Source organism: Dermacentor silvarum, chromosome 3 (assembly GCF_013339745.2).
Source record: "Dermacentor silvarum isolate Dsil-2018 chromosome 3, BIME_Dsil_1.4, whole genome shotgun sequence".
NCBI classification, from domain to species: Eukaryota; Metazoa; Arthropoda; class Arachnida; order Ixodida; family Ixodidae; genus Dermacentor; species Dermacentor silvarum.
The window spans coordinates 185546603-185559228 of NC_051156.1; the positions used below are offsets into that span (position 1 = coordinate 185546603).

The 12626-nt window shown below is 42.5% G+C and overlaps 1 protein-coding gene across 7 annotated transcripts in view; it reads right to left on the reverse strand.

Annotated features, from left to right (window-relative positions):
* Positions 1 to 12626, reverse strand: part of LOC119446239 (cyclin-dependent kinase 11B) — a 57707-nt gene that overhangs the window by 37129 nt on the left and 7952 nt on the right. For 4 of the 7 annotated variants that reach the window (XM_037710613.2, XM_037710619.2, XM_037710617.2 and 1 more), the window contains exons 5-8: positions 8796 to 8902; positions 6821 to 6952; positions 945 to 1181; positions 841 to 876 (exon numbers count right to left, since the gene is read on the reverse strand). In XM_037710613.2, coding sequence (XP_037566541.1) covers positions 841 to 876; positions 945 to 1181; positions 6821 to 6952; positions 8796 to 8902 — 512 coding nt within the window. The remainder of the gene's footprint in view (positions 1 to 840; positions 877 to 944; positions 1182 to 6820; positions 6953 to 8795; positions 8903 to 12626) is intronic. The other 3 variants (XM_037710615.2, XM_037710618.2, XM_037710620.2) reach the window with 1 other exon arrangement.

The window sequence follows — 12626 nt, forward strand, 5'->3', positions numbered from 1 at the left end:
GCCATTATAACTGGTACACCGTTATATAGGGGATCACTATAAATGGGTTCGACTGTATTCTGAAATAAAGCCCGGCATTAACAGTAGCACCAACACATGGCAACATCTGTAAGCTGTCTAAGAGTACTTTGGCCTGGGAAATTTGCAACAGATAGAGTATCATCATATTTGTTAATATATTATGTATTATACTTATATCATTAACCTACAAGCAAATGTAAATATGCATGTATATAATTACATAGAGCCTCTTACAAGAGAACAGAGTTGCAGCTATTCCATCAAACATAGACGAATAAAAGACAAAAAGAAAAAGCACCATTTCTTCCATGGATTGAAAAATATCTACCTTCTTTTCTGGCTATGCCATCAAAACTGAAGATATGATTTTAACAATAACCTTTCCAAGCAAGAAAGTCATTGAGAGTGAAATACTGGAGCTGATACTGGTTTCTTCATTTTTGCACCCCAATTAGCTTTTCTTCCTTTTCTTTGGTTATATCGATGTTGTCTGCACACAGCACGGCAGTTAACAGGCTCACAACACAGCTTGATAAAATTTCTAACAGAAGCTGTAATATAATTCGACATTTCCTGCAACAAAATTTTGCACAATCCTAATTATCTAGAAACAGGCATGAAGTCTGGCTGTGTTACGCTTTACTGAAGCCTAACCTTCATTTAAAGGAGAAACACGAAGAAAAAAAAAAGTAGCGGGGGGAAGGCTCAGGTTGGTTGTTGAGCTTTCCCTGTTAAAAATAAGCTTGCTAAAGTCCACTGGCTGAAACTGAATTCGCTTTGCTAGAAGAACCGCTTTAAACCAGTAACTGAAACGTTTACCTGATGTCTTTCCTGGCCTGAAAAACAGGCGCAAACCTGTGCGCAGCAGAACAGAGACAAATTAGGCCACAAGTCCAGTATCGGCGCAGCTGCAACACACTTACCATCAGAGTCGCTGCTGTCGTCACTGCTCGAGTCAGAGGAAACGTCGGACCCATCGTCATCATCATCGTCGTCGTCATCATCATCATCATCATCGTCGTCGTCATCCGAACTCTTCGCGACAGCACGCGGTTGTGGTGGTGGCGGCTGCTCCTTAGTGGTTGTGTCCATTAAAACCATTCTTGGCTCTCCCTGACCGATATGAGAAACTGTTTTTGGTGGACTCGGTTCTTCGTCCTCTGAAGAAAGTTAAAAAAAATAATAATAACAGAGAGCTGTGAGAAGAGCTACAGAAGAATGAATAGATGAAGTTGGCAAATGCTGATTACGAACCAGTAGCACAAATAAGCAAGAGACTCGGAGAAAGCATGCAACTATGGTTTGGTCCCAAGAACAACATTAATGTATTGGACAAAAAAAAAAAAAAAAGAAAAAGAAAGCATAATGAATAAAATCCACATAGCACCATAAAAACACTCTACACCTGGATAGCAGCTACTGGTGAGGGCACAGTAAAGAAGAAGCAAAGTTGATGTTAATGATTCACACATGTTGTTTCTTCGTGCTGCTGATTTGAAACCAGCTGTTCCAGAGATGACTTTATTTTCTTAAACATAGCTCTACAGCCATCTTTTCAGCACCAAATTATTTGTGCGGGCAGACATCCGAAATGAGATCACTAATCTCACCAATACTCAATTACTTTGAGGCAAATATTGCAATTGCGATATTGAAGCCGGTCAATGTCATGGGCATAACCAACCACTATAGTAGGAATCCGGAGACTACCACCAGCTTCAAGTTATCTGTCCCCAAAGACTTGCCACACAATATGTTGGCGTTCCATAACGTTGTGTCCCGCAGTGAGTCAAAGAATGTGGAAGATTTTTGGGTTGCACATCTCAAAAACTGCGCTAGGCTTGAAATGCACAAGTTGACATGCCCTGAAAATTCACTGGTTTCACTTTTGCAATTGTAACAAGTTAGTTGATGTAAAAACTGTTTTTTGTACCAACAGTTTTAACAGTTTTTAAGAAATTCAAACAGTTTAAGTTTTAAGAAATTAAAATAATCTGCGATTATTGCACAAATGCTGATATCTACCAGTGTGAGTAAAGTGTCACTAAAGAAAATCACCTCTATACCTCTGCTGCCTTATTTTAAGAATTATACTTAAATTAAAGAAAAGCTGGCTCTATGCAAGTACAACGCATAAGTATTATCCATATTATCCAAACTGAGGTAATATCAGTAAAAAAGAGAAAGACTTTATTATTATATATGTCGCTTGCAGATTTACTTCAGCTCTGTTCATTTACGATACTGGTAGATTAGAGATAGCCTGTTCTGCAATAATATTAGACCCATTCTGGAAAACAGAAGGGTAAATGAAGAACTGCATTTGTTGTTTCTTACTTTATCTCTGTGCACTATGACTGCTCAACAGTTTGGCTATCGTTACAACACCACTATGTTCGTTTCATTTGCAGAGTTGCTTGCTCCTGGAAAATCTCTGCTTTAAAGAGCATGGGTGGTTCCTCCGTGGTTCAGATAAATTTTTATAAACACAAAGTTGAACCTCCATACAACGTTGCCTTGCACTGCTTTTATAGAATTGCTTTATCTTAAGCTTGGTTCAGTAAACTAGAGTGCACATTCTCCTGTGTTTTTGCACAAGCTACAGAATGCAACGCCCATCCAGAATGCCAGCATCCTTTGTACTAAGCTACACTACTCTTAATAGTTCTCTGCATAACTACTGCTTCTCTGATTCTCTGAAAGAGAGAAGTAGTCATCCACCTGAATTTCGCACAAAGTTACAAAAACAACCCTTACGAAGTTTCTCGCAAAAAAAGCTTTGCAGCTGAAGAAAAATCTGTGCCGACCCGGAATTTTTCCCTTTCATGAGCTTTCCTTCACCTTACGGGCTTCCGCGGAACTAATTTGCCATGCTCCTTCTCTACATGCATATTACAGATGTACGGTGAGCACCAGGTTGACTTGAAACCAAACAGAACTTCAAGAGAGAGCAGCAATGCAGGTAGTGATGACTGAACGCAGAGAACAAGTTTGTTTCTGATGCCTTTGTTTTCAACCAATTCTGCCAGGTTGCTAATAAAGATTTAAAGGACACTGCATGCACTTGTTTGTGCCTGTTATACTGTGCACAAAAACATGGTATAATGTAAAGCAGCCAGTCATTATCAGCTGTGCAATTTCAATATCAAGAGCCTTGTCTTTAAATTCTCATCTGGCTTCAGTGAGTAAATGAATGAATTTATTTGAGACAGGCTAGCTCATTGCCTAATTAAGAATGGCCTAAATAGAAAATCAAGACACACCCCCGAGAAATGCCTGATCACCACGACAACAAGCCCCTCGAATGCAGCACCAATAATGAAAAAGTACAGCTTTTTCGTAAACACAGTGCATAACATGGCGAGTTTTTGGTGCAAATTCATTAGACTGGAAAACGTTTGGGATCAACAAATACAGTCGAACCTCGACATATTGAACAGCATGAGGATCACAAAATAGTTCGATATAGCCAGTATTCAATATATAAAGTTACGTAAAATGATGCGACGTAGTCCTGTGCAAATTAATAAATAAATCACTCACAGAGCAGTGAATACTCACTTGACGCATCCAACAAACAATTTATTGCTTTGGGTTAAAGAACTGTGGCAACGTAACTTGCTTCTTATTGGCGACCAGGTGCCTAACCACGGCCTCCTCTACATAATCGAAACAGTCCACAAGCACCAGACCAGTGCTTTCTATAGCACCGCAGTAGCGGTATACAAGGGCCAAGGAAGCTACAGCCTCACTTTAAGTCGGGAGCGGGGTAACATCAGTGCTTGTGGGATCGTGTTCGGCAGCTTCTTCATAACGCCGCCCAGCAGTAACCTCCGCAATGATCTCTGTGTCCGTCAACTCAGCCGTGGTTCCACACTTCCAGTGGTGTTGTTACCACCAACGAAGTTGTCAATACACATGATGCCGGCGGTATGCCGAAAGCTTCAGCGACGATAGACTTCTTTTATCCAATCTTGACGCGCCGGATAACCTCTAGTTTCACGGTGAATATCAGTGACGTTCACTTCTTCACGTTTGCAGCCATCCCAACAATGTACACAGTACAGATCACACCGACCACACCACGATAACCTCAAATGGCCTGCCTAGAAGCAGCACCAAGGAGTCAGTGCATCAATTGCGCTGCACTGTCAAACAAGCCAAGGTGCGGCCTGTGTGCACCGCTACGTTCAAATGGCACTTCTGGCACGATCGATGCGAGCGTGTAGGCTACTGTAGCAGTCAGAAACACTCATCACACCCCCACTATCTTCGAAGTTTGTTGTAGAAAAGCCTGTTTCCTGTCACCAGAGCACACATGGTCAAATGGCGCTTCAGGTGCGATCGATATGTGTAGCAGCCGGAAATGCCTACTGCCCGTCACAAAAGGGCACGCGGTCTGGGGTGGCGGAGTTCCATATATCCATTTTGAATCTGAGCCCGTTTGTTCATAAAGTTGAAAATGCATTCGATTTTCAATGTCATACGAGAAGAGTTCGATATAAGCAATAATTCGATATATCGGTGTTCAATATATTGAGGTTCGACTGCAATAAAGGGAGGATGCAAATATCAATAGTTGCATACTGACCTCGCTCCTCGCTAACTGAAAACCACCAGAACAAGTGTTTTTTGTAGCGTTAAAAGCAAGCGAAAGCATGAAAAATGAGTATATAAGCACAGTGCCTCGTACAAACATCTTATGCCGTTGCCACACAAGTGCAAAAAAAAAAAAAATGACATTATATGGCTTATGCCTTAAGTTCCCTAATATTATTTTCAGAGCCGCTGCCACATTTGCAAATTTAATGTCATTCAGCATGACGAAGATGACAACACTCTGAACAAACACTCTTTAGTGCTAATTTCAAAATAAACATGTGTTTACAGCCTAAACCCGTCTTCAAAAATATTTTAATGTAATGATACATGATCAACAGCTAGCATAGTCAGCCTGAAATTTTGTCAACTGATGATAATTACCACTGAATTGAGCACCTGAGAGTTACGCCATACTGGAACTCCATTGTCCAGGCATTCCATAGCCTTCACTTCTTGGCCAGCAATTATACTGTGCCATTAATGCAAAGCTGCCCCAGTAAAATAATAACATTTTTGGGGGTCTTCTCTGGTCTTTGAATGTGAGTGGTGCACAACGCACTTAGTATAGAGAACAGCAGTAACAGTTTTCATGTCTCTTTTGACAGATATGATAGCAACTGAACAATTCAGATGAGAAGAAACACAGAAGCTTACGGTAGGCTCGCCTTAAAGTGGACAGTGCTCCATGTTCTTACAGTGTACAGTATGTTACACTCTTGAAAACATGCAGCTGGCAAAGTCAATATAAGCAAAATTCTCCTTGTATCGAGAGAAAGAAATATCCGATTGGATGCATCTGATTGATATCTATGCATATCTACATGCCTTCATGTAATAATTCAGCTGTAATTGGTAGCCAAACACTAAATGGGTATTCCCTTTAACAGTGCATTGTACCATACAGTAATTCATAAGATATGATAATCTCTAGCTTTGAAATAAACAGGTAGGCCAGCATGCAAATGTCACTCAGCTAAGCACCAACACTAAGATGAATAAATTAAATGAATGCATTTAGCTTTACTTAATCTATTGCAGTTACAGTACACTGCATAATGAAGAGGAATGTGAAGGAACATAAGCAATCTGTGCTATGAAAGGATCATTTTCCCCTTAAGTTCAATGCATTTAAAGAAACTAAACAACCATGCAGCAAATTCTAACTATAAAGTTCTCAGACTGTTCAGCTTACCACTGATTAAGCTCATTAGCTTGCTTTAGAGGGAATCTACAGTGCAGACCACTTATAACGTGGGTCGCCGGAGTCGCGAATATCCGCACTGTAAGTGGTACTGCACTATAACCAAAACAACGATTTTCAAGGCCTGCACATACGCAAAATATGTAGACCAAGCAGCCACGTGCATCAGAGAATTGAAGCATGCGACCGTGAGTTTGGGAGCTTTGCATCCATTTAAATTTACGAATGCTGTAAGGTTAATGTCCAAGTACCCGTGGTCTTCACCATGAAGCAGACAAAATAATAATAAAAAAAAAAAACGACGGCGACCAAAATTTCAGGCACAGTACAGTGTCTTATTGGACTGATCGACGTATGCCCGGTGTCGGAAACATGGCGACTGCGGACCAAGGCTCCAAACTAAACTTGCGGAACACTGCTTAAACTGACAGCGTCGCACGCAAGATATCTGCACTTCACAACGCGCATCGCGATGGGTGCACAGAAATTGAAGCCAGTTCTGTGCAAGGTGCACTGCTGATAAGCAGCCAAGTAAAAGGCTTCTCCGTTGTCTAGACAACCACCGTGCACCCGCATCGCGCTGCTGCTGCTTTTTTTTTTTTCCGTTTATTCGCTCTGCGTCCCATGCTCCTCCTCTGCATCGCCCTCGTTGCTCTCCTCTCCCAACGATGGGCGCACCTCGTTGAGAAGCATGCTCGCTACACCGCTTGTCGGCAGGATTTACCTGTGGAAGCCGCATTATAACCGATATTTTGTCTCACGCTGCTGCACTGTAAGCAGTATGCGTATACATGGAGTTCTATGGTAGGGTAAATGCGAGTCAGAAAAGGCTGCGTTGTAGCCAGTTCTGCACTATAAACGGTTACGTTATAAGTGGTCTACACTGTACTATACTCACGTTTCCTCCGTGTCAATGTTAATACACCTGATTTTCATTATTGCTTGCCAGTAGAGCACAATTAAAACATTACGTGAACGATCGCTGATTGAACTTACCAATGTCAGTGAGGCGCTCATCTTCAACTGTAAGAGAGATTTCTGGCAGGTCGGACCGGTCGTCTGAACTCCGTGTGAGAGGACTTCGACTGCGGTCTCTGCTGGCCAACCTGGGGACCTCGGCCGATGCCGCTGCAAAAGTCAGAATGATGACAGCAGATGAATGCGGCTGCCATGATGCAGCTGCTATTCCACACAACTTGAAAAAGGGGGGTGAGAGGGCAAAGATAAAGGTAGTCATGTGGGCACCACATTAGTTGTCAGCACTGTGCAAAATGACGCACCTAACTGCCAACGAAGAATCAAAATGTTCGACGAAGCATCGTATTCGTTTCGTAGAGTGCAAAAAAAAAGAAGGCTGTGGTTTACACTTTATCTCTGTCATGTGGTAACCAATATGTGGGACAAACTGGCTGTTGCGTCAATGACCACCTTTGCGAGCACAGCTACAACAGCCATGGTGGATTGCAAGGACATGTGGCAGTGCATTGCAGAAGCTGTGGGTGTGAAACAAAGTTTGAAAAATACACCGTTCTATATTCACATGCTGACCAGCGGACAAGAGAAGTAGACAAAGCTGCAGAAATGGCTAGGGAAAATCGTCAGGGTGTGTGTGCACCATCTATCGCCTTGTTAAGTAAGTAATCGCGCTATCTAGGTGTCACATGTGTAAGCCATGGTTGACAGACTCTGGCACGTTATTTGAACTTTATCATTTTTCATCTTGTTAACATGTGGTAGCCCTTGTTAGTTCGTTTTTTGTCCCTTTATGTGATTGTGGCTCATGCGCATGGCTTTGCATGCATAAATTGTATTTTATAACAAATAAACCTTCAGTTTGAAGTTTGAAATTGTGTATGTCGTTTCCCTTCTGTCTCGTCCTTTGTTTCCACGCTACAATGTTACGTCATAAAATTAAGGCATTGACTATTACTTTGCGTGAAAAACAAATTGTAGGCGGCACAGTGAGAAGCTGGCCACAATGGCAGAAGTATTATCCGAACACATTTTTTTTTTATGAACAGAAAAAAACTTGTCATGGTGCGGGGAAACTGCCATTAGTCTGCAGCCAGCAACCAGAAAACGGTGGAGGGCAAGGCACCATGCTGCTAGTGTGTTTGTACAATTACGGCATAAATTTGTTTATTTCTTTTACATCAGAATTTTTCATCGTTTTTTCAATTGTGTCCGGGTTCCAATAACTAAAAACAGCTGTTTCACAACATACAATGGCCCTAATAATGGACAGAACAGACTTTGGATATAATGGACCTTTCTCACTGGATTATTAGTTTGTTGTTACGAGCATCCACTGTATTGGCGCTCGTACAGTGGAATTTCGTTGATACAATCTTCACGGGAACCGCAAAATAAAGCATATTAGCCAAAAATTGTATCATCCAACGTATTATCTAACCAAATCATATTATAGGGAAAAGAAATAAAAAACGTATGATCCCGATAAACATATGATCCATAATCGTATCAACGAGGTTCCACTGTACATATAAAATACGAAGACAATTTATGCACACCGAAATTTTAGTGTGTACGGATGATTTCAAAAGGTCCTCTGGCAACACTCCACTTCAACGGCCCAGACACACCGGTGTGCATTCATGGAGATGTGCAGTATACAAACACGTAAGAGCAAACTGGACATGGCATACATGAAACTGTCGGTTTAGGTTTCACACCCATAAAAAAAGAGAAGTAGCCTTATTGCTTTATAAAACTTCGGTTTTGTTCTATCAAAGCGTCATAGGACAGTGCCATCAACATTGTAATTTACAGCCCTGCCCCTGTTCTGATGAAACATAGCACTAATATGTACACTCTGGGGGCTAACACTTTATTAGCTCACTAACATTGAGGCAATCAACAGGTTGAACATCAGACCCCCATTGCCAAATCCTGCAAATTAAGTGCAAAGTTAGCAATCACAGCAGTAAAGAGAACTGGGAACAGTGCTCACAGCGAACCACTTCTGTCTTTCGGTGTTCCCGCTCCCTTTCCCGCTGGGCTGCCGCTTGTCCCACTATAAGAAGCCGTTCTTTGCGCCACTCTCGTTGAAGACGTTCTCTGGTTGTGTAACGAAAAAAAAAAAAAAGGGTGAAAGAAGGCAAATTCAGTAAACGTTTCCACTATAGAGAATTAGATTAGGCATTTGCAAAAGTTGGCAGGTTTTTCATTTGTTCACATTCAAACCTTGCGCGAGGAAGGCTATGACCTCTAGGTGCGATCGATTTGCCTGTGTGGTCCAAACCTGTTCATGAGATGCTGCACCCTGCCATTCGTTCCAGTGGTGCAGCCATGGCACGTTCTGAGCTCTGGCATTCATTTCAAAAGGGGCAGGTATGGTGCAGTATTGGTTCACAATTTTTCTGCAACCTCCCTACTGGCTGTGCAGACTTTGCGCAGATATGTAGGTGCTAAGCTACAAGGCAGCTGATGACACAGCTAATGGGCATAAGCACCGTTCAAACCCCACTTACACACAACTACTGCATTTATGCAACACTGGGTATGCTGTTCATACATGAATTTTTAACGCCCATGTATACTAACATGTTGTGTACTTGTCATAGCTAGCAATTCAGTTGTCCGTGCTGGTCAAAGCAACACTATTTTGGATTAAACAACATGCTTCTATCAATGAAAGTAAAGTTGAAGTAAATCTCTGGTGATATTTTTTGCTTGTTGACTGCCTCACTATACTGAGAAAACAAAGTGAGAAGAAAAAAAAAAAAAGGCCACATGTTCACCAGCGAAATCATAACCAGTTCAGCCAAGACACTAATGTTTTTAAGACCAAACACCTAAGAAGCTGACCTGCCATTCGGGCACATGCCTGTGCTGTACCCCACAATTCACAACCACCTGCGGACAGCACCCGGGCATGCAGAAAGTCTGCACCACATCTGCACCTTGACCTTCATTTAAGTGTCGCATTGAGACGGCACCGCTAAACTAGTGCTTTCTGGACTTTGAACTGGTGATTTCAGAGATAATAATATTGTAGTCACACATTTTCAGCATGTACGTGGAGACACCAGGGTGGATGAGAAACTCCTAACGGGAATTGCCAAGGAGGGTCACCGAAACGCACCGATTACTTATGTTGAAATGCTGCACTTTCTCCCACTCTCAGAAGTCTCCAGATATTCAGATTACGTCACAAGAGCAAGGACAAGAGCTATGATAAGGATCTGCATGTTATTTTCATTATGAACTACAACTGTTTTATTTTGTGTGGCAGTGTTGTGAAAAGCCTGCTTAAAGCGGCCTTAATTGCAGTGAAAACTACTACACGTACCCCAAATCCTTTTTCTACATCATTTTAAACACAACCCCCCTCAATTCTTGAATCACACATTTCCGTAATTATTGCGGATCGATCTCGCTCTTGCATCCTGTGGCATCGGGCCTTACACCACCAAAATCAATCTTTTCCTTAGCCTCATGAGGAGGGTGGCCACATTGTTGCTGCTGCTCATTTCCCAAGTTGAAAGCAAACAATACACAGCAAGGTACTTTCAGAAGTGTTAAACAGCTTTTCGGTAACACAGTGCAACTATATCAACATACAGTCAACGTTTCAGACTCCTTAGGAGCCATGAAAATGTAAGAAAAAAATGAATGCATGCCTTTTACTGTCCCCAAGGGCCCAAGCTGCCACAGGCGCATCCAAAATAGCTCTGAAGGCCTGCCAGTACACTCATTAGGTGTATCGGTGCTTGTACTGTGACAGGATATGGCGGGTGCATGTTTGTATAATTAAGGAGTACATATTGTATCCCGTGACAATTGCCCTATACAACTTTTGGTATGCTTCACTGCAATACTTCGCATATGCTTCACCGCATAACAGTACTGCATTGAGGCGAAGTGGACTATCGGGAACCGGCATTATGCAACGCGACATGCTTTCTGAGCTTCGAAGCCATTGGCGAGGATTACAAAGGAGTCGTCGCCACTGCTGACAGTGGCGAATTCTTTTAATGAAAAAAAAAAAAAAACGAACAGCAAGACGCTCGGTAGCAAACATTGAAGCGACTAGGCCTAGTGTTGCCGCAGTGGTGGCTACGGCTTCCAGCGGATCTGCGTGCGAGAGCGCCGGTTCGAGGCAGCAAGATCATGAAAATTGTGGCAGTGGTGGCGTCAATTAATGCCATTTCGGACCTGCACTCATGGAAAAAAGTCCACAAAATCGGATGGCCGAGGGTTTTTGCGTGCGAAATTTCAGACGTTCTTACAGACTGGCTCTACAGGGTACGACATGGCAGTGCCGTGAAGCCATCCGAATTATCAAGCATATCCGAAAAAATCGGTTGTTGATTAGCACACAGGGTTTGTACAGAACCTCCAGCTCAGAATTCAAGAATTTCAAGGACACCAAAGGCTAAAATTCAAGGCAGGGGCAACAAACCTTATTCGTACACATACACTAGAAAAAAGTGAAATCTTCTTCTTGGGTTGGACACACGCTTCAAGCTCTTTGGGTGGCTTTTCAAAGTTGGCTTTCCCATTGTAATGATGTCTATCACCGTCCAGCATAATGGCTAGCAGTCTCCAGCTTCAGCCAAGGAAACACACTAAAGCTTACTTTCTGCAAGGATTTCTAGAACCTACGGCTTGGAAATGGAGCCAAGATGGCTGTGATGTGGATCAACTACCTAGGAAGAGAACAAAAAGAGTGATACAGCTCGGTCGTTGAATTGAGCTTCGTCTAGCTCCACGATGACAATGGTAATTAAGCTTGGAAGTGGTGGCTGCGGACACGCCACATTGCATCACTTAGCCACACTCTTGAAAGAAAATATCCGAGATGGTTTCCCTACAAACAGTGTCCATCGCCTAGCCCCGATGCAGAGTTTGTTACTTTGAAAGTTCGAAAATCACCCCCCACCCCAGTTTTCAAGGAATTCAAGGAGCACACTTATTTTAAAGGAGGTCTAACGGCACTTGAATCCCTTTTCTCGAAGTCAAGGCTTTTCAAGGGTTTTAAGGAGGTGTACGAACCCTGTGCACATTTGCAGACACATTCTGTGATGTGCTTCTGATAGCAATGCGCTGCAAACAACTCACACCCCAAAATTATTTTGGAAGAGTTTGTCCAGCACCAAAACCTGCACATCTCTGCCCCCCCCCCCCCCCCACCTTCCACTCCAATCATCAGCAAACTTGCCCCTTTTTGCGACTGCGGATTAACGGAAGTCTACTGTATATGTCTGCGTCATCCAAAATAATTTCCATGTTTGCATTGCCCGTTCGCTGTGAGTGGCCTCCTAGACGTCGCACAGCGTAGCCTACTGCGGCTGCCAAGAGGTGCCGCAACAAGCCCTTTTGCCATTAACTTCGCCATAGGGTGCCTGAATGGCCTCCTTTTCGCCCATGCACGGAGCGGAAGAGAGGGAGAATTTTCTTGGTTTTTCTCCTGTGGAGCTTCCAGCCCACTAGTGGAGACAAAAGAGAGAAAGCCACATACCGGTGCGATCACTACACTAATGTTTGAAGGATTCGAAAATGATTTGCGGCATGAGATTCGCGAGATGACATCCTTTAACTGTTTCCCTACAATGGGGAAAATAGGTGTTTTTTGTAGGTTATGCCAGATTTTTCTTTTTTGAAGCAACTACTGCACTCAATATTTTATGTAATACATCGAAAGCAGAATGAATGCACTTTTCACGCATAAAAGTTGTATTAACGAGATTTCCATAAAAAAAAAAGATATAAATTGCCAAAATCAAGATTGTGGGATGAAACTGAACAAAGTTTGTAAAGAAACGCTTATATCTACTAA